This window comes from Struthio camelus, chromosome 3, assembly GCF_040807025.1.
Source record: "Struthio camelus isolate bStrCam1 chromosome 3, bStrCam1.hap1, whole genome shotgun sequence".
Lineage (NCBI taxonomy): Eukaryota > Metazoa > Chordata > Aves > Struthioniformes > Struthionidae > Struthio > Struthio camelus.
The window spans coordinates 77,763,667-77,785,475 of NC_090944.1; the positions used below are offsets into that span (position 1 = coordinate 77,763,667).

General features: G+C 42.4%; 1 protein-coding gene across 7 annotated transcripts in view; it reads right to left on the minus strand.

The window, feature by feature from the left end:
* SYNJ2 (synaptojanin 2) overlaps positions 1-21,809 on the minus strand; it is an 88,245-nt gene that overhangs the window by 2,784 nt on the left and 63,652 nt on the right. For all 7 annotated transcript variants that reach the window (XM_068938603.1, XM_068938600.1, XM_068938607.1 and 4 more), the window contains 12 exons: positions 20,228-20,420; positions 18,333-18,491; positions 17,932-18,088; positions 16,006-16,123; positions 13,746-13,964; positions 12,450-12,528; positions 11,015-11,183; positions 8,270-8,434; positions 5,511-5,645; positions 4,155-4,267; positions 3,286-3,394; positions 1,708-1,910 (listed from right to left, as the gene is read on the minus strand). In XM_068938603.1, coding sequence (XP_068794704.1) covers positions 1,708-1,910; positions 3,286-3,394; positions 4,155-4,267; positions 5,511-5,645; positions 8,270-8,434; positions 11,015-11,183; positions 12,450-12,528; positions 13,746-13,964; positions 16,006-16,123; positions 17,932-18,088; positions 18,333-18,491; positions 20,228-20,420 — 1,819 coding nt within the window. The remainder of the gene's footprint in view (positions 1-1,707; positions 1,911-3,285; positions 3,395-4,154; positions 4,268-5,510; positions 5,646-8,269; positions 8,435-11,014; positions 11,184-12,449; positions 12,529-13,745; positions 13,965-16,005; positions 16,124-17,931; positions 18,089-18,332; positions 18,492-20,227; positions 20,421-21,809) is intronic.

Genomic DNA, 21,809 nt, shown 5'->3' on the forward strand with positions numbered 1-21,809 from the left:
GCACATCAGATGCCTTTATCTACCTAGGATTCGTGGCAGAACTCTTTCCTGAAGAAGAGCACCTCTGCTCAGCCTTTTAGGTAAAGCAGCTGGGCTCACTACCTCCCTCAGTACTCAGGTAGTCCAAGAGTGACAAAGTCAGGGGTCTGAACAGTCAATGCAATCTCTTGAGAAGCTGAACAGATTTAATTTCCCCGTCAGCATTATACCTCATGCTTCGAGCCTACATCTCTGACAATGTGTTCCTTCCCCCTCTTTCAAGGTCTAGGCTATGCTAGGCAGCTGATGCTCTCCATCTTTCCAGGTGAAGCTGGATCTCTGCTCAGAAAATGAATTCAGAACTGAGTCACAGAGGAGACACAAGAAGGAACCTATTTCTGCAAGCTAGTGGTTCCGGCACTTGTGCTTGGAAGGGATTACCATGGCTCCTTGTTTGAAAGTATTGATGGATTTGATTTTGCGACCATTTAATTTTAAAAAGTGACGGATACCTCCACTGGTCCTATAAGTCAAATTTACAAGCTAAGAGAGAAGGTGAAGGTCAAACTCTGAGACCTGTAGAGACTGGATATCTCTGAAGTAGGGGGCAGCTGAATGGGGATTTACAGCATTGCAGTTTAGGACTCGAGCCTAAATGCATAAATAGAAAGGCTTAGGCAGCATCAGATGCACGTGTGACTTAACCCTGGTCAGCACAAATACCTATGGCTGAGAAGGAAGCTGAACTCGCATTTCCAATTAAAATCATAACAGCTAATACAGTCTTCCTCTCTGGAGAGCCTCTTCTAGTCATTATTTCTGAAGTGAGTAGGTATTTTGTTTTGGTTTTCAGATCTCTCACCCATCAGTATTATAAATTTGTCATTTAAATGGGGAATTGTGCATCGAGAGTCTATATCTGAAGCTTTGGTGGGCCAGGAACACTCCTCTGAATGAGCAAAATCATTCCATTTTGATTCATGCAGATTTTTGATTTGAAGAGAAGTATTTTTTAAGATAAAAATTTTGTTGTAACTGATTTTGTTCCTATGCAATTTTGTCTACAGTTTGAACTACAACTTTTGGACAGATGTAAGACCAAAAAAAGAAAAATTGAGTGGTTGAGCCTGACTGAAACACTAATTTTCTGTCTAGCAAGAGAAAGTCTTTCCTCCTGATTTTCCTAAGAAAATCTAGATACAGCTGATGTGAAGATGGCTCTGATGCCTCATAGTCAACAGAGCAGAAATAAAGAAGGATGAAAAACAGTGTGGAGGGTGGCTCCCAAGTGAGATAGCAATTTATGGTGACTTCCTCCTAGAAATGACATTGATGCAATTTGGAAGTACAGAGGAAGCAGCATATCAGAGACAAGACAGTTCCACATACCTTGAGAAGGTTTAGACAAACCAGAAGAGGAGCAACAAAACCTAAGAGGATGGACTGACAAACACGAAACGCTGAATAAGGGTAACTCGATTTAGTGACAACTTTGTTAAAGTATATATTGATGATCTACAAACCATTTCTTTTCCTTTCCTGGTTGCTCAGTATGTTTTTATGCCTTGATGACTGCAGTACACAAAACTATTTCAGTGCCTGTTGATTAAGAACTGGGTAACAGTGTAAGTGACAGCACTTTACATGAACTGTTTAACAGCCCACCCCTTTTGCCAATATTCACATAGCATAATGAAGTCTGGATGCATTTTGCTGCAAGTATCTTACGTTTTCCACCTTGACTCCGGTCCTTTGCAGGGGTACTGGCTTCTTTGTAGTTGGAACTTTGGGTGGCGGGCGATGGGGCACAAGCACTGGTCCTACCTGCGACCCTTGAAAGGATAGTGACTTTGTGATGCTGGGAAGAGCTTCAGATTTAGTGAACATTTGGTTTCTGGCTGGAGCAGGCTTTAGTGCATCTTCCTGTAATCCTGAAAAGCAAAAACAATTAGTGTCTTGTCTTGATCAGAAATGCAGCATCGAGACCAATTTCTTTCACGATCATGTTTTCCAAAATGTGTGTGCCCACGGGGACTAGTGCTCAGGCCAGGAATGCAGGTATTAGAAATAACCACAGACCTGTGCTATCCTGTCACTAGAATGTTTACATTCCTAAAAGGCAGTTAAAAATTTCCCTGTCCGAAATACTTCCCACCAAAACAGCAACGTGCCACCATTTGGCCCAGTGAACAAAACGCTGACTGGGTGTACAGCAGTAGTAGACTCAAGTCCAGAGCCTGCTTTTGCCCTGGTTGCCTCATCTGGATAAAGCAGATAGTGAAACTAAGCTCCTCGTGCCAGGTGGTTTGGGCAGAACTGTAAATGCCAGCTGGTAGTACAGCACAAAGGTTTGAAAGTGAAGCTGACCAAGACTAATTTCCTTACTCAAACTGAGTGAAATACATAATGTGGATTTCACAATTAAGGGAAAGTATATCTGATTTCAAAAATGAGTGTACCATGCTCTCTGAGGAACAAACATCAATTGAAATGTTTTTTATGATATTTTATGATATTTACCTTACCTATTCCAGACTACATTTGCTCCATTTACAAATGAAGAGAGATGTTTTTCTCCTAAACTGAGGGGCTTCCAACTCAGGAAGGGATCTCTGAGTCCTACTACATTCTTTTTCATTTACATAGCATCAGCAAAAGACTACCTGCAACCCTGGAGGGTATATTCACACTGCCTACATTTCAGTACCTAAGCTGGTTTCCTGCTCTAACTTGTCCCGGCAAGAACCTCTCCTCTCCAGGGACGAGATGGAGAGCCTACGCAGGGAGCAGTCTTTCAGCTTAGATATTCAAGGTTAAGTGGTCTGAACCTCTTTCTAAGTAACCACTATATTTGCTGTATAAATCTGAACAGAATCCAGGTCATTTTCCCCACAGCTCTATTTGCTCTGCAGTTCTGCTTGGAGTAGTGAGCATTCACTAAATGGAGCAGCAAATATCCTTTATGCAAGAGTAAGCAGATACAAGTCTGAAGTAACACAGACAATATCAGCTGGGGAAGATCTCATCTGTATCTTGTAATTTTTCCGACTTAATCTGGACGTGAATAACCCAAGGTACTCCTAGTAACTGGTTCTACAACAAAACGTATAACTAGAGTCGTCTTGAAACAAAAAGGCTAATATTATCAAAACTGACAGAAACCACTAAATACAGTCTTGCAGGAATGTACATGTTTCTGTTCAGCTGAGCTTCTGAATAGAAATAAGTGCATCTGGGGAAGGATGAATACACCTACAGTTTTCTCTAAATAAAGATTTTAAAAGTCCATTAGAAAGCTGTGCTCACCTCCTTTAGCTTCCATAAGACATCTAATAGCTTCTTCTGCTTCCTCAGCTGTGGTGGTTTTGATCTGCTTGACATTATAAGGTTTACTTATTCCAGTCCGGACTTTAGGCTTTAAAAAAAAAAGGGGGGGGGGGGAAGGCGTAATCTTGAGATAACTTTTTTCTTGTACACCTATAATCTTACAGCTAAGTTCCCACACCATCCAAGTAACATTCCAGTTTTGCTGGTGGCTACTCAACAGTCTATAAATAAATGCAAAAACAGCAGTGAGGGGGAAATTTGGTAGCTATAAGATCTTTGCTACCAGCTAAGACAACAAGCTGATGGCTCACTGCCGTGGCTGATCCCTTAGCCATCCCTCTTTGTTCAACACCTTAGAGGTCTCATCTGAGAAGACAGGAGGGGGGGAGATATTTCCACATTTAGGTCTTGGTTTCCCTGCTGAGGTGGCTGGCAGCCTTACTGGCAATGGTCAAGACCCTTCCTTTATGCTGGGTGCTGGTGTGGCCCATGAAGGAGAGCAGAGAAAAGAATTAAAACACTTTCTCACAGGGCTGAAAATTCAAGTTAGCATCCATCAGAAAGCAATACATTAAACAAACCAATAACGTCTTGGTCTTGCTGCATTCTTTCTCTGTCTCTTTGGCCTTCCTAGTTCCTGGCAATTCGGTACCAAGTTTTCTGGAGCCCAGCTGGCCCTACAGTCTAGTATTACAGGACAACACATTTGGCTTAGCATTTTTAGCTCAGGCACGTAGCAGACTTCCTTCCTTGAATGATAGGCACATCACATACATGATGTTCAGAGTCTATGTGAATGGGGGAGGCCAGGACAATACCATGTGACCACACTGAGCAGCAGCACTCACTGGTTGCTGAGGGGCTCCGGGTAGCAGCTTTGCCGTTGCCAGGATGGAGCAGGCAGGCTGGCTTCCTGGAGGGAGGGAATCATCTGAAGGGGAGTTTTTGCCTGATGTTCCAGCTGAAAGAGGAACAAGACTGGCTTTTTAAATTAAAGAGCGGGTACAACAACTTACCTACAACGGAGCAAAACTGATACCCTGTGAAAGCGCTTGTGATTAACAAAAGAGGTGCTCTCACCCTCCCTGCTCCTCGGGGTACGTTATGCAGGACCTTCCCATGGGACACGAGGGATCCTGAGTCCTCTCTGTCTGGGTGCTGAGGACAAGGCACTGAGATCTAAGAGGTGTGCTGGAGTGGACTGTTACTGGTCTAGTCTAAGGTCCCCCTTTTTGGTTACAAAATCTCAGTGCAGAATAAAATGATGAACTCTTGAACTGTTTCAGGAAGTGGTTTCCTAGTTCATCTTTTCTAATTAATGTAATAATCTCAGCTGGGTATTAACATTGCATTCCAGGCACAGAAATACAGATGTCAGTGCAGTCACTTATGGGCAACAAATTCAAAAATGAATGCAAATAATGCTGAAGAGCTCATCTTCCAGCAGTGAGTATGACAGAACCTTTAAGCTATGGTTGGAAAACATATAGAGAAGAGATATCTTTGGCTGGAAAAAAAATGTGCTGCATGACTTCTGTCATATAGAAGGCCAAAATGATGATGCTGATCTAGCAAACACCTTTAGTCCAGAAGTAGCCATAAAAATAGGAGCAGAAGAGCACTGATGGCCTCTCAGGTGAGTAGAGCTTAAGTGTATAGCATCACTTCCCCTTTGTACTTCACTGAAAATCAAGCCACTTTGCAATTCTTTCCTAAACACAGAAGCATGCGAGAATTGCTTTCAAAGTGGAAAAGCACAAATGACGGTCCAGAACAAGTATTTTGTCAAAGCTTTTAAAAGGAAGATTATAATTAAGTCAGAAACAAACCAACCATAAGCAAACACTCAGTGACTTTGAAAGTCAACAGGCATAAATACTAGTATTCATTTTTCATTGTCACACTTGCTAGCCTGACCAGTGAGTTAGTATGAAACACATGGGCCGTTATATCCTCACTAAAGCAGAGGGCATTCCTTTGTGGAGTACCTGTCATCCTAAAGACAAACTTCCCCCATTGCTAACTGCAGCCACAGTCAGACTGAAACAGACTGAGGAAGCAAATAAAAATACATCAATAGCCTAACATTTCAGAGCAAGGTACTACTTTCTCTGCCATCTAGAAATGGCGGGGGGTGAGGAGGAGAACAGGGGGAAACCATGTTCAGCTGAGGCCAACAAAACATTAAAGAAAGTTAAACTCACCAGGAGGGGGAGGCCTCTGCGGAGGATGGAGCGGCCGAGGTCTGTTGGGAACGGACAGAGATCTGCTTGGAGACCGCCGGTGGCATTCCCTGCTTGCTTCCAGCTCCCGCTTCAAATCAGCCAGGTCTGTGTCATCTAGAGGAATTTTAGAAAGTATCTGTATTAGATAATCACTAGAGGAGACGGCCTGAATCCGGGCAGTCAGGAGACAGGCAACTATGCATGATAAACCTGAAACAGGCATCTCAGAGCAACGACACGTGCACAAGTCTCCCTGTTCCCACTCCAGGAAACATCTGCCCTCTTGTCAAACACTTCTCTCACTCCTTTTCCAGCATTTATTAATTGTTCATGAAACAGAGACGGCCTGCATCTGATTTTAGGGTTACTAGTCACCTTGTTAGACTGTGAACTTTGCACAGAGACATGGCAGCAACCTGCTCTCAATCAAACAATCACATGACAGCCATGAGGAGGCTGATCATGGTCAATCCCTTGTTCTTCCTTCCTGAAGGCAGAAATTCCCTCAGAGGATTAAGACAATTTTCCTTGTTCACAAGGACTATTTTTACTCCAGAGAAAAGTCTAGCTAAATAGCTCACTCATCACATCTCTGCTTTCCAGCAATGCCTTGTAATCTGATAGTCCTGAGCTGCATCTTAGAAGAGTAGATGATTACACCATCTTTCATCCTGTCTAACCCTCTCTGACAGCTGCAGAGAGGAGGAGCAAGGATTGCTTTAATGTCCCAGGGAACAGTCTGCTAAGGTGAGAGCTTTCACTTTGGTTTTCTCACTTTCCTGCACTGCCCAGCCAGGCAGCTATGCTCTTCTGGACTTCAGAATTCATTGGCTTTAGTATTGTCCCTGTGGTTTGGAGAGGATGGGGAAGGAATTAAGCAGCAGCAGTCTCTCACATTTTAGGCATTTTTACACAAGTTCCTGTTTTTCTGTGCTCTGCAGGGAGGACTGAGCTGCCTCGCAATTTCCTACTCCCACTCAGCACTGGAGAGCAGCCGCAGAGACACAGCCTGTAATCTGCCCAGCCCTCCCCACCCTTCTCTCTGCCTTTTCAGTATTTCTGAGCTACAAATACAGGCTCAACAGTATGAGCCACGTAGTCATGCAGGCATCCAAAGACATGGCTTGAAATTCTAGCAGGAGCACTGAAGACAAGACAAAAATTAACCACCACCCTCACCCGTTCCCCGAACGGACTGATGGTTTTTGGCAATGGGGCCAGGGACATCAGTTTTATGAGGGCTGTGCCCTTCTCTGATCTCAAACCACATTTGTGATCCCATCTTTGGTTTCCATCTGTGTCTAACACCAGCCATACAATCATCATACCCTCAATTAGGAGTTACTCAGGCAGAATGTGAAGCTTATGGAAGCATCTGAAATTGCAGGACTTTCGAGATGGGATGAATATATCATATTTTGGCTTGTGGGAGATCATGACACCACCTTGACCTACTCCAAACTATACTTCATAGCCTCTATTTACTGTATGATTTTTTTCTTTTGTGGAGAAGAGTTAGTGTGGGTGAAAAGAATCACTGCAATTCTCTGTAGCTTAATGAATCATCACACAGGAGGCCAGAGGTGTTTGGAGGGCAAGACATCCTATAATACAAAGTGATTGGTTTCACAGTATTTAATAATGACAGACTACTCTGTGGCTCAGGGCTAGTTTTCTAGGACTGACCAAGCTGCACTCAGCATGGGAATTAAGGTGGGTAAGAAAGCTGTATATCACTACGGTTGTTTGGGAAATCTGTCTGCGTAAACTTAAGACTTTCATTTTATCTTTATGAACTCTACTTCTGACTCAACCTTTGAAGGGATTAAAGTTTTCATTTTTACGTCAGAAGACAAAGCACTTCTGAGAGAGTACTATCAACAAATGAATAGCAGAAAGGCAGCTACTGAATCATTTGCTGTGACAATGAAGTTTTTAATACGTGACCCAGCCTGTCTATGCTTGGTCATTGAAGCATGTCCTGATCACATCCCAATATAATAAGACTGCAGGCTTGGTTAGTTTTTGGTGTAGTTTATATCATATTCTGTTCACAGCTTTATCTTGTTTTTACAGAGTCATTTCACAATAATGCACAAACATGCCAGGTGACCTGGAAAAAAGCTAACACATTTATGAAGCACGGAAAGAACGAATATACATCTACTGTGAACCTCAACTTCTTCAGATATAGGTAGAATAGGAGCAAAGGAGATACTTTAGGCTTCTTTTGAATTTTTTTGAATCCAACTTCCTGAACAGTCCATCTTACTCCAGATTACACTGCCCCAACTATTGCTCAAGGGGCAGAACCAAGTCCATCACTGAATCAATGGGAATCTTTCAGTTTAATTTTTGCTCTGGCCCTCACTGACAAGAAAATTAAGTAAGGACAATTTTATGTTTTATGCCTTTGTGCTGAACAACATCAAATGGATAAAAAGACTTAATTTCTTACAACTATAAAAGGAAACCAGCATTTCTAAGCAGTACCTTGCCCTAGGAAGATAAGCAAAGGAAGATTTAAGTTTTATTATTTGTATTGCTATTGCGCATGATGGCCTCAGTTTTAGTCACAGACTCAGTAGCGGTTGCGTGCTTTATGAACAAGTATCAAAAAGATGATCCCTATCTTTGAAGGATCCATAATCAACATATAAACAAACAAGGAAATACAGACAAAGGGAGAACAAACAAAAAGCCTTCAAGACTTTCTTTAAGAGATGTATATAATTTACCTTTACACTGCTGTGGGTTTTGTCCAGTAAGCAATGGAGATTTGTTTGAAAGTGCTATGGATGGAAAATGTCCAGAGCGCTCAGGCAAATCATCTGTTATGTCGGCTACTAGGTGCTGACACAAAGCATCATCTAAGTAGTCATCCTCATCCTCCACTATATCACCTGAAAAAAAATATTAGATAACAAACACCTTGTGAGCAAATGCATTCTCTTCCTTTTCCTACAATCAGTGAAAGAATTTACTATACAGGTCGGGCAAGCTTCTTGTGTAATCTGTATGTTTTCATTATAGTTTGTACATATACAGATAACTAGCTGTAACATGCATTGGATTTGCTAACATATTTTATAACTCTGAATTGATATAATAAACTAATCAATAGTTCTCTGCACAGGCTCAGTACTGGGTCAGGGCTTTACTCACAATCTTCTTTCTAAGAAGCCTTGGCTGCAGTGACCATGAGATGGTGGAGTTCAGGATCCTACGAGGAGGGAGCAGGGTAGGATGGCAACGCTGGACTTCAGGAGAGCTAACTTTGGCCTCTTGAGGGACCTACTTAGGGGAATCTCCTGGGGTAGGGCCCTAGAAGGAAGAGGGGTCCAAGAAAGCTGGTTAATATTCAAGCATCACCTCCTCCAGGCTCAAGATCAGTGCATCCCTCTGAGTAAGAAGTCGAGCAAAGCGGGCAGGAGACCTGCATGGATGAGCCAGGAACTCCTGTCAAAACTCCAACAGAAGAAGGAAGTGTACAGAATGTGGAAAGGGGACAGGCCACTTGGGAGGAATACAGGGACGTTGTCAGAGTGTGCAGGGATGCGACAAGGAAGGCCCAGTTGGAATTAAATCTGGCAAGAGATGTCCAGGACAACAAGAAGGGCTTCTTCAAATACATCAGTAGCAAAAGGAAGACTAGGGAAAATGTGGGCCTGCTGCTGAATGGGGCGGGTGCCCTGGTAACAAAGGGTATAGAGAAGGCAGAGTTACTGAATGCTGCCTTTGTTTCAGTCTTCACTGCTGAGGCCAGTCCTCAAGAATTCCAGACCCTGGGGACAAGAGAGGAAGGCTGGAGAAAGGAAGACTCTCCCTTGGTGGAGGAAGATCAGGTTAGAGATCTTTTGTCCAGACTAGACATCCATAAATCCATGGGCCCTGACAGGATGCATCCGCGAGTGCTGAGGGAGCTGGCGGATGTTATCGCTAGGCCACTCTCCATTATCTTTGCAAGGTCCTGGAGATCAGGAGAGGTGCCTGAGGACTGGGAGAAAGCCAATATCACCCCAGTCTTCAAAAAGGGCAAGGAGGAGGAGCCAGGAAACTACAGGCCTGTCAGCCTCACCTCCATCCCTGGAAAGGTGATGGAACAGCTCCTCCTGGAGGTCATCACTAAGCATCTGGAGGACAAGAAGGTGTAGTCAGCATGGATTCACCAAGGGGAAATCCTGCTTGACCAATCTGATAGCCTTCTATGATGGGATGACTGGCTGGGTAGATGCAGGCAGAGCAGTGGATGTTGTCTCCCTGGACTTCAGCAAGGCTTTTGACACTGTCTCCCATCACATCCTCCTAGGTAAGCTCAGGAAGCGTGGGCTAGATGAGTGGACAATGAGGTGGATTGAGAACTGGCTGGCTGGCTGAGCTCAGAGGGTTGTGGTGAATGGCGCAGGGTCAAGTTGGAGGCCTGTAGCTAACAGTGTCCCCCAGGGGTCAGTCCTGGGTCCAGTCTTGTTCAATGTATTCATCAGTGACCTGGAGGAAGGGACAGAGTGCACCCTCAGCAAGTTTGCTGATGATGCCAAGGTGGGAGGAGCGGCTGACACACCAGAAGACTGAGCTGCCCTTCAGAGGGACCTGGACAGGCTGGAGAGCTGGGCAGAGAGGAACCTCCTGAAGTTCAACAAAGGCCAGTGCAAGGTCCTGCCCCTAGGGAGGAATAATCCCATGCAGCAGGACAGGCTGGGGGCTGACCAGCAGAGCAAAAGCAGCTCTGCCGAGAAGGCCCTGGGGGTCCTGGTGGACAACAAGTTGACCATGAGCCAGCAATGTGCCCTTGTGGCCAAGAAGGCCAATGGGATCCTGGGGTGCATTAGGCAGAGTGTTGCCAGCAGGTGGGGGGAGGTGATCCTGCCCCTCTCCTCAGCCCTGGTGAGGCCTCCCCTGGAGTCCTGTGTCCAGTTCTGGGCTCCCCAGTACGAGAGAGACATGGAGGTCCTGGAGCGAGTCCGGCGGAGGGCTCCTAAGAGGATGAAGGGACTGGAGCACCTCTCCTCTGAAGAAAGACTGCAAGAGCTGGGCCTGTTGAGCCTGGAGAAGAGAAGACTGAGAGGCGATCTCATCAACATGTATAAGTATCTGAAAGGGGAGTGCCAAGAGGATGAGGCCAGCCTCTTCTCCGTGGTGCCCAGCAACAGGACAAGAGGCAACGGGCCCAAACTGAACCACAGGAAGTTCCACCTAAACCTGAGAAAAAACTTCTTGACTGTGAGGGTGACAGAGCATTGGACCAGGTTGCCCAGAGAGGTAGTGGAGTCTCCTTCGCTGGAGATATTCAAAACCCGTCTGGATGTGATCCTGGGCAATATGCTCTAGAGGACCCTGCTTGAGCAGGGAGGTTGGACTAGGTGATCTCCAGAGGTCCCTTCCAACCTAAACGATTCTGTGATTCTGTGATATTGTGCCTTCTCTGTGCAACCAAAGTTAGTGAAGCAATTTCTCACAACTTAGCTTAGAAACCTGCTGCTCACCTTCTGAGTCATAGTCCAAACTTGAGAAGTCAAAATTTTCTTCTAGCAGACAGGAGTTTGCTGTGGGTGACTTGGGGGCAAAGCTGTCCCTTTTTCGAGCAATTTCCTCCTGAAGGCCCTTCAGCCAGTCCTTCGTCTTGGGACGGATCTTCACTGTTCTGCCTCTGACCTAACACCGAGAAAGAATTATTTTCCCTTTGCCTAGCAACTTCAACCAAATGAGAATACCTCAGCAGAATAAGCAAGTGCTGCCAGTCTACAGTACAACTGCTTCAGAAACTGATGCAACTAAAGCTTCATTTCAGAAGCTAAAGGAAAAGGAAGCTCACTTCCTACTTCCATAATCTAAACCAGAATCAAGTCTTCAGCTTGAAACAATAGTCTGGAAATAAAGTTAGCTTCACAGCTCAGAAGCCCCACCGCTACACTTAGGAATTACTTGAGAAGTAAGGTGAAACATCAAATATCAACAAAATGATACAGCGATCGTAACAATGGGGTGAGAAGGGCCTGGTATGAGTCAGAGGCTTTTTTAAAAACACACAGGAACATACTACTCACTGCCATCTGCAAGGAAGCTCTCTGCTCAGAAAATCCCAATCAAATATGATTGTTGATCTGTGTGGGAAGTAAGGTATTGAGCAGATTAGGACCACAGCTGCTTATATATGTTGTTCTGTGACATTTCTGGTGAGATGTACCAAAGATAGCAGCCTTGGCAGTAAAGTCATAGTTCCTGACCCCAGTTCCCAGTCCCTTCAGTTGTGTCCATACAACTGTGCTTGGGTCTGTGCTATAAATTAGATCAGTGAAATGAGCCAAACTAAAAGATAAAACACCAAACACGAAAGAAGTGCAGGGGTTAAATCCATTACTTCTATGTTGTTTACAGCGCAGCCACACAAACAGTGTTGTCAGCATAAATGAGGAAGTTGATGAGTTGTAGTGTATGTGTGCGGGAAGGAGGAGCTGGGGAAGGGAAGGTAAAAGCCTACTTCTAATGGTGTGTTTGCCATGGAAGCCAATGAATCATGTTCCAGCTTGGTAGAAGGAGTTTATTTGGTACACTTAAGAAAAACAAAAAAAGCTCCAAATAATTGTGAGGATGCTTTGGCAACGGTATAAAGCCACGCACAGTCTCTACAGAACTGCTTAAAATGTCAGAACAATGACCGAGTGTATGTATCCTGCCGTGATATCATAAGGCCAGGTCCTGAGCATTGCTTAGTAGCTCCAAGAAAAGTCACCTCCTGCCCTCCTGAAACTGAAAAACATGAAAAGCCTCAGAGGTTGTGAGAGCTAAGGACTTTGCAAGTACTGACTTTCTTTGAAATAACGCTACCAATTGAGCTAAACACTTGCGTACCTCATTCCAAGCAACTACTTTTGCGATATTTGGTATGAAATTACTGTAATAGATTTGAGATAGTCCTACCTTGATACCATCTATATCCATAACGCGAAGAGCTGACTTGCTGTCTGCAAATGTCACCAGCATTTGACCTCCACAGATCCTAGTAAAAACAGGCAGAAGAAAGAAAACTGCATTTTATTCTGCAAGTGAATAAAAGTCCTAAAGGTGACCACAGTAGTTTTGTACAGCTCCATGCCTGGTTTTAGCTGTGTTCTTCTCACAGCTGTATATTCTGGGGAGGAACAGGTGCTCTAAGAATCGCAGCTGGGCTCTCCCTCTCCACCTATCCCCCTTTGTGTGACTCCAGCACCATGCCCATTACTGGGTTGTTCTCAAAGCCCAAGTACAAACATCTCGGCAGTGCTTTACAGGATATCTAGGCTATTATCCACATTACCTCTGCATCATATTCCTTGGCTATGCATATACCCTGTCTCAAAGGACAGGAGACCTCCCCAAAGATCATCATACCATCGAGCTGTAAAGCAATACAAAAATTAAAAAAAGAACAAAGCATCTTCTTTTCTTGCTCCTTTGCTTCACAGGCAAGGTGGTACTAGTGTTCCTGCAGGGCTGCTTTTGAACCCTCAACTTATATTCAGTTGTAATACCGTACAACAACAGATCATCTGCTTTCCTCATCAATAAATGCATTAAATACAACATAATCAACTTTCTGGTCTTGTTTCCCAGGTCACAAGTGCAGTCAATCAGGCCTTGCCCAGTTTTGCCTGTATTTCTCAAAAGAGAAGTTTCACAGCTATGCTGGAGCCCTGTACGGAATCAACCAGAAAGAAATTAAACTGCTCTGCCAGAAGATATAATCACATCCTCCCTCTCAAACTCAGTAGGCATTGGAACTGAGAAGCCATATTCTTCAAAAATGAGCAAAAGGATTCCCAAAAGAAATGAAAGCCAGCCAGAAAATCCTACCAAGGGTGAAAGAGCATTGGAAGACAGCAGACCTCCTCAGGGGAAGTGAAGCAGGGCCTGAGGAACTGCAAGCAGAAGCAATACACATAAATGAGACCTGAATCTAAAGATGATGATCTACCTTGAAGCCTCTGCTCTGTGGTGCTGTACTGAATAAAATTCTCCTCCATTCAGCCAAGAGAGCTGTTAAACTACTTCATTAAGGAGGTGATAAAAGGTAAAAGATATTCAAAACACACATATTAATTCCAATGAAGAATTCAACATGCAGTGAAGGCATTCATCATAGTACTTCCAAATATAAAATTAACTCTGTGGGGACAGAAGGGAATCTCTGGTTTGCGTTTGTAAATAGATGACATGCATCTCAGATTCCACATTTACCTGACCAGAACAACAGTGCCATAATGCTCAAACATTTGCATAAGCTCTGTACGCAGGTCCTCGGGAAATTCATTTTTCTCTTCAGGCATGGGTGACAGCAGATTTACCACTACTGTGGCATCCAGTGGTCCCTGGAAAGATGACACTTCCTGGAAAACACTCTCACGGGCAGCTTCATTGACTTCCTGAACCTCTACTTCTACAATAGCTAACACAGGTCTGCATAAAACAAAGGAGAAATACTTATTTAAAATCAAAAATAACATGAAGCAATAGGAAATGCTTATTTAAAACTAAAATCAGTGTCAAGCTATAGGACAGGTAAGAATTTAGTTGTGTGAGGGACAAACATTACATTGTTAAACTCTGTACATCTATAGCCACTTTTAACTCCACGATGTCAAAGCTCATTGCAAATATTTTAATTAAGCCTGATGCACCTTAGAAGGAGGTGATTATTATATAGTCTACATAGAAGGAAAGGCTGACAAATAGCTTAAGGTCTCACAGCAAGGAAGCACTGTGGCTGGTAATACAACTCAGAAGTTCTCACTCTGATGGATTGTTTCATTCTTCCTGCAGTAGAAGATCATGCCTTGAGCACTATTGTATTTACCACTGCTGCACTAGCTGGATGTGACAGGGAGGACACACCATAGAGGAATTCAAACAATTGTGCGTAGCACTTCTGACAAAACTGCAATCGAAAGGTACTAGAACGCCTCACTCATTATTAAACAGCTGTCTCCCAAAACTCCTACTCAGCAGGAAAGCAATGCATTATTTTCTGTTAGATATAATTCAAGGCTGCATAAGATGCCTTTCTTCCAAACACTAAGGACAAACACTAAGGTACTCTAAGTGCATAGTGTGCTTATGTAGCAAACATACGTCAAACCGTAACATTATAAGCAAGCAACACTGAAAACCTGCTTCCTGAGCCATTTCTTACAGATTCCCTCCCTATGTGTCAGATCTAAATACAATTGGGAAAACTCTCTGAAAGAGCAAAGCTTTTCTGGTCTCCATGGATGCAATATCTACATTCTCAGAATTCCACCTGCAAATATATGTGGAGCAGTAACTGGGATGGCTGCTCTTCTAACTACTTCAGAATTGCTGCCTCCCACTTGCAGTAGAGCAGGCTCTGGAATATGTATTACCAGAAGACATTAATGCAACAACAGCTAAGCTAGAAAGAAATAGTAGAAAAAACAAACAACTTTGTATAGGAAGCATTAACTATTTCTGTAACAACTGTGAATCATAATGCACTTCCATGTCAGAAAGATACAGCTAAGCCCTTTCTCCAGCAAAAACCTTGGGAAAGCAAACCCACTGACTGTAATTAAAAAGCAGTTTTTGCAGTCTAGTTTGCTGAAACTGAAAACCAATGTACAACAGCCATGATTCACAGACTGCATCCTCAGGGTCCTTTATATAATGAGTATGCTTTGTGGAACATAGTAACGTCAAAGCCTTGACAAAGAGAAATTGCGTGCAAGAGGCATGTTCCTCCTGTTGCTGGAGGAATACAGAACAGTTCTCGTGCACAAGAGCACAGGGCCAGCTGCTGTGATTCACTGAGCTCTGCTATGAGGAACAATACTGTAGCATTTCCAGAGGGCATGCAAAGGTTGCGACAAAGATTATTCTGAATGCAAGGAAGCTTCCATGGTGTATTTACTACAGAGTTTGTTTCAGAGAAGTGAGGCAGTAATAAAGCTCAGCAAAGAAAAGTCATTCACATCCCCTAAAGAGATGTCAGGGATATAGACCAGCCAGAGGCACTGGTCTTCGTTTTTTCTTCCTTCTCTCACCTTCATTTCTAAGAAAAGCCCAGCAGCTTAACACTTTACTACTCTGAAGAGGTCACATCCGGCCCTATGTACGTGACTTACAACTTTTCGAGTTACATAGTCCCTTCTCCCTCCTCTCTCACAGAAGGATGAGTGCGAGTCTGTCAGAGCAGCCTGTTTGGGTACCAGAGCTTTCCAAAAACAAGCAACAGAAAGCCCTCAGTTTGCTGCAACTTATCCAACCCTTGCTGAGCTCACAGTGCAGCAGAAATCCCTACAGGACTATAGATGCTTGCCACCCTGATATAAAACTTACCATGAGAAAAACACCAAAACACTGAACGGAGAATTAGCCTGTAACGCCTGTTACTATCAGACTCAATTTCTCATTTTGAAGGTGCAGTTGTTTGACACATTGTAACCTAGAGGTAATTTCTCTGATTATTTGCTTAGGCCTTTACCTGTGGTCAGACGCCTGCAGCTCTGCTCTTCCATAGTACATCAGGGCTCCAGGAGTCCAAGTGTGCCTCACTTTAGTTTCAGCATTCAGGTCACTGTCTAGAAGATTCATCTCTCCAGCTATGCAGTACAAAACATCGTTTAAACTTACTTAACTTTTAACTTACTAACAGTTAAAAGCTATTTTATTACAATGCAGTTCACAGAACCCTAGTAGTGGGAGGAGGTATTTTTAATTGTTCCCATATATACCATTTAAAGAATAGCTTCTACCCTAAAACACCTTGAAATTAGGAGACAGGAAACAAAATATGGAGTATGGAAGAACAACAGAGATAGGTGATCACTAGAATAAGACAGATGCAAAACAGTAACCAGAAGGTCACCCAATCAGTGATCTACACAGTCTGGGGTGCGAGAGTCATATTAATATTTTTTTCTCCTGCCTCATTACTCAGACATAGTACTTGTGAAATAGACTGCATTTCTGAATAAAACACAGGGAGTGAAGAAATAGAAAAAGGCAATCCCATGCAACTCCAACCTCCAAATGCTTTCTTTGCAATAAATTAAGATAAATCTAAGCGCTCCAGATTTTGTGCTAGAACGAGGTATTACATTGCCGTCAGTACCAGGAGGTACTAGGCCACTGTCTGGGCTAATGAATAACTATTTCTTGCCTGTGGAGCTGAAAATGAGTTAACATGGAATATGGCATTTCTCCTTGAACACTCACACTGAGGCTACACTTTCTCCTTAGAAGGCAAATAGTTCTCTAGCCTATCACTGCAAAAAAGGAGCAAGGGAAAAGAGTCAGAGCTGAGAGGCTAAAAACCTTTGCTGCCAGCAAAAAAAAAAAAAAAAAAGAAAAAAAAGAGGGACTCTGGTGGCATTAGAAAAGCTCTGAAGGGCTGGTAAGGTGGGTGGACAGACAAGTGGTCAGCCATCTACCCATGTGGGCTAGCTGTGGGAGGCGCAGGTGCTATGTAAAGGAACCTGCCTCTATTCCTACACAGAGTGGGCTCTTGCAGGCCAGCTAGATGGGTGCTACGTTCTCAGTGTGCTCCAGCAACTACAGTCTTCCCAGGGGCTAAGCCTTGCCATTTGAAGTAAGGAATATGCTGGAAAACTTTTTGAAAGTGTTGGAGGGTTTTTTTTCTGCTAAAATGAAAACAGCCAGGACACGAAGGAAGTTCACTTACTGTTATAACTTCCTTGTTATGTTTCCCACATGTTTTATTTCCTTCTCAGATTACACCTCATTTTACTTCATTTTTGATTCCTCAAATAAGCATAAATAACTCTGTATCACACGGATACGTACTCTCTCTGATTACCCTAGTTTTGCTTCACAGTTTTTACACTTAAGTCTACTCGTGGTTATGACTTGGATTCCAAGCAGTAGATCCTAGGCATAAGAAAAATCACATCTCCAGGCACAAACCAAATGACTTCTCTAGTGATTACACCTTTAATATGAACCTATGCAGATTTTACAAACACTGGGAGACAGACGTACCTGCAGACTGCAAGCATGGTTATGAAAACTGCCTCTGCTTACATCAAGAAATACTTCTTTAATTGCTAACTTTCAAATAACAAACACAAATTGTATACAGCACTTCTGCTGTGGTGGCCGCTCGTGATCTCAAAGCACTTCATAAACGCTAATTAATGAAATCTTCCACCATTCCAGAAGCTAGCAGAAATGTTCCCAGAAGTTACCAGGGCAAAAGAAGTTACAAAAAAGTGCTTACATATCTACCGAGATCAACAGAAACAGTGAATCTAGCCTTTGTAACACAAAACTTCCCACAGAAGTCTCAAGGCCCCTTTTTCTCCATTCACTAGATTATATCCCCTTCTACGGGTTCTATATGAAAAATGAAACGACATTCAAATAAAGAGGATGGAAAGACCCTACGCACCTGTTTTTTCAAATGGAAGTTTTTTTCTCCACCAAAGCACTCGGTCAGTCCAGGCTGGGGTTCTGCACTTATCACTGGTATCGTAAGCCTCTGAGCCAACATCATATTTATATGTTGGTCCAAAATTAATAGTCCCTTCATGAAAGTCTTTAAAAATCTACAAAAAGAAGTATCATCTCTTTGATTAAGTTACAGGTGATGAAGATGCCATTATGACATACCAGCTTTCTTAAGCATGAATAACATTCTGATTTTTAAACAAATACGTTTATATACTGCAAAAACTGATCTTGAAAACGTCCATTTTCACTTTCTCAAGGAACCGAGAAAGCCAAGCCAACATGCAGGTATTCATGAAACGATGACTTTAAAGCGTAAGCAAATGGGAAAAACTGCCTTACTTTTCCACTGGATTTTTGCTGCTGTAGTTGATCAAATTCCAGAAGTGTTTTCCAATCTTGCCGTTTCAGAAAATAAAAGACTTCCTCATACGTTAGGTCGATACGATAGTTAAAATCGCCACACCAGAAGACATAGTCATGTGAGAACACGTTCTGCCCCTAGTTGAAGGTACAGAATACTATTTTAAAATCACATTCAAACACTCAACTTTTAAATGTACGAAAACGTACAATGCAGTTTCTCTCAAATTTGAAGTACTGGACTTATTTGCCATGTTCTCTTTGTTAAAATTCAACTCATGCTAAAAATAAATGGTTTCCTCACTGTCTTTCACATCCCACTGAGCTGAATTTTGTGAACAAGATGAATAGACTCTAGCCCCTGTTTTCTGAAGGTATGTATAAACTGGGATTAAGGTTTTAAATTTACAATTTGGCTATCATGAATATTTTAAAAACTATTTACTTTCCTAACATATTTCACATACAAATATTTACATATTCTAAATACAACACAAAATGCTCCTGGTACCAAGGCACATTCAGCAGCAAAGGTCTTGAGTAACATAAAGCTAAGATTTGCTTTTATGTGCATGTGCCATAGTTTTGTAAATGTACTGAAATAAAATGTCAGTAAAAACTCGGTCCACTGGCAAGTTTAACATGCTATCCTCTAACCAGTCTTTTTTTTTTTTTCAGTCAAGTTATAAACCTCTAAAACTCAGTGATTCATGAAAGAAATGCTGCAGAGCTGTAGCTATCACAGCACTAGAGGGCAATCTTTGTATGTATTACACACATACAAGGTACATCTAGCTATTATAAATGATGAGGACATAAAAGAGTTAATGAGGTATTAGAAGGAAAGACTACCATAAGCATGACTTTATGGCCATTTAGAACACACATTCTATGCAGGACTTCCAGACTGTCAGCATTATTTCTTACATAAAACACAACTGATTAATATGCCGCATGTGTCAGGCCTCTAAACCTTGCAAACAACAGGGAGTTAAATTTTATGCTTTGCAACCTGAATACCATTTTTTGCTGACTAAACAGAATACACAAACCAGTCCATTCCCTCCCTGGTTTAGGACCTCTCCAGGGAGGTCTAAGAAAGAGCAGTTACAGAAATTAAAGCAACCAACATTATTAAGGGAAGCAAAAAAGCACAGCCACCAAACCCCACAGGTTACCTGCTGGCCTGAGGAGACTGGTATGAAATAAAACACTAGGGAAATTGATTTGATATCGTTCAGGGGAAAAGTTATTTATACAGACCAATAGTCTGTACTTGCTATATTCAGCCAGTAGTTCCTTGACAGTGACACTCTCATGCAGATAAAATGAAAGGAATAAAAATTACAATAGCTGTGACAAAGAATGAATCACCATACCTGAGCAGGAACAGCTAAAGCACCAATGCACTGTGATTTGCAGGGATGGTCTTTTAGGGACCCTTACTAACTAGTGCCAGCAAGAGCTATCAATACGTTCTCTAGCTGTAACATCAGTCCCCTAGATGCCATGCATGAGGCCGTAACATTTAATACGTCAACAAGGAGCTCCATTCTGAAAGATCAACTTAAAACCTTGTCAAAGGCCAGGACTTCAAGCACTGCAGCATCTACATTTTTTGAAAACTGTAGAATTTTTGTAAAGTAAGTGCTTTATTGTGTCATCTGGTTTCCTGTGTCATAGTTTCCATTTTGTTTTGTTTCCATTTTGTTTATTTCTTCTTTCTGTTTACCTTTTTTAATGCTCTTTCTCCATGGCACTTAGCTGACTCCTTTGATGACCCATCAGCAAAGACAGCCTAGGACCAATTTTCACAGTGTACAGCCTTTACCTCCTATTAGCAACGTTTCTCGCTTATGTACATCCTTGCTTACCATTGGGAAGCTGAGTTTCTGTGTGATTTCTTTATAATCTTCATTCCTCTCTTTCACCTGGGTTTGCCCAGCTGTTAAGTGACTGCATATAAAGCAGAAACTGGTACTATGGAACTGAAAACGGATGCTCACTGCCCCTTTATTTCCAGCTTTTCCTCCCATTCCTGTCTTCACTGTGTCTATTGCTACATCCCTGTATAAAAAAGAAAAAAGAAAGAGAGGAGAGAGTAAAGGGCTGCAGGGACAAACCTTTAATTGACTTTGACTGCAATACGGAAAAGAAAATCCTGTTATTTACAGTGCCATGTCCCCTCCCCTCCATGAACTGACACATGGACAGGGAGCTTGCTGTTGTTAAGTACATCTTCCAGGCTGTGAAGTTTCTTGATAACGTCCAGGTATGCATGTTCCAAATGAAGTTTGATACAGTAATAAGGAACTAAAACGATCCAAAATTATTTTCCCCCTCTTCCTGTCCCTTCCAAACAATACGAGCAAGGCATTATTTCTGAAATATTGGCAATTTCTACAAGATAAACGCTTCAAGTTTACCATGATCTTTAAAACAGTGACAATAATTAATTTTACTGTTACATTCCCTTTTATTTTTGACCATATAGAGATCTATTTTTCAGATAGTTGCCAATGTAAGTGGCGCTACTATGTTTTGAAACCCAAGTTCATATTGGATGTTGAATTTTTCAATCAATTAAAGAGCAACCCATGAGAACATGTAATTTGTTAAATCGGATGCAATATCAATAATTATTAAATATAACCCTTTATATCTAACTCCTAGAATGAATTCTGCTTTGATGACAAATTGCCTATGTCCTCCACATTGTCAATTATATACCATTTCTCAATGTCATGATTAGCATACTATCGTTTTACAGTTTGATAGAGAAAAATTACTTTTTTGTCAAAATAGACTTTCTTGCAGGACAACCTCTCCCAGATACCCAGTCTACTCCAAGAATAACGCACGTCTGTCTGCTTAGATAAGCAAACGATGAGATCATAGTTGCAATCAACCCCAGAACGTCCTTTCCATTGAGGAAATTTTACTCTCCAGACAGAAGTCAAGTAGATCTGGATTAGATTATTACTAGCTCTAAGCAAGGGGCAGGGGAAAAAACACTAAGTCTTTGGGTTTGTATCAGGCGCTGGCAATCTGAGTGTGACTGGAAGATGTTCCAAGCTGTGCTATTCTCCTCTATTTTCCTGACTGCAGAAAACCACCAGAAAAGACACCCTTAATTGTAAAGGGAGACAAACAGGACCATCAATGTGTTTTATGAAAAGACACGTTTCAACTGCTCTGAAAGCAGCACGTGGTCAGTCTTTTCACTTTAAGGAGTTCTCCCTTCCTGCTGCCTGCCTATCCAATTGCTGACCAGCATTTACCCGACTTCCATCCAAGATTATGTTGAGATGAACTGCTTGTATTTCCTTGCTCCTTTCACTGCTATATAAACTTCAGTCATTCTCCCATTTTATTTCTCTAACGTCTGCCCTAATCTCTTTAATCTCTGTAAACACAGAAGTCTTTTTGCACTTCTGGTAATTTTTGTTTTCATTT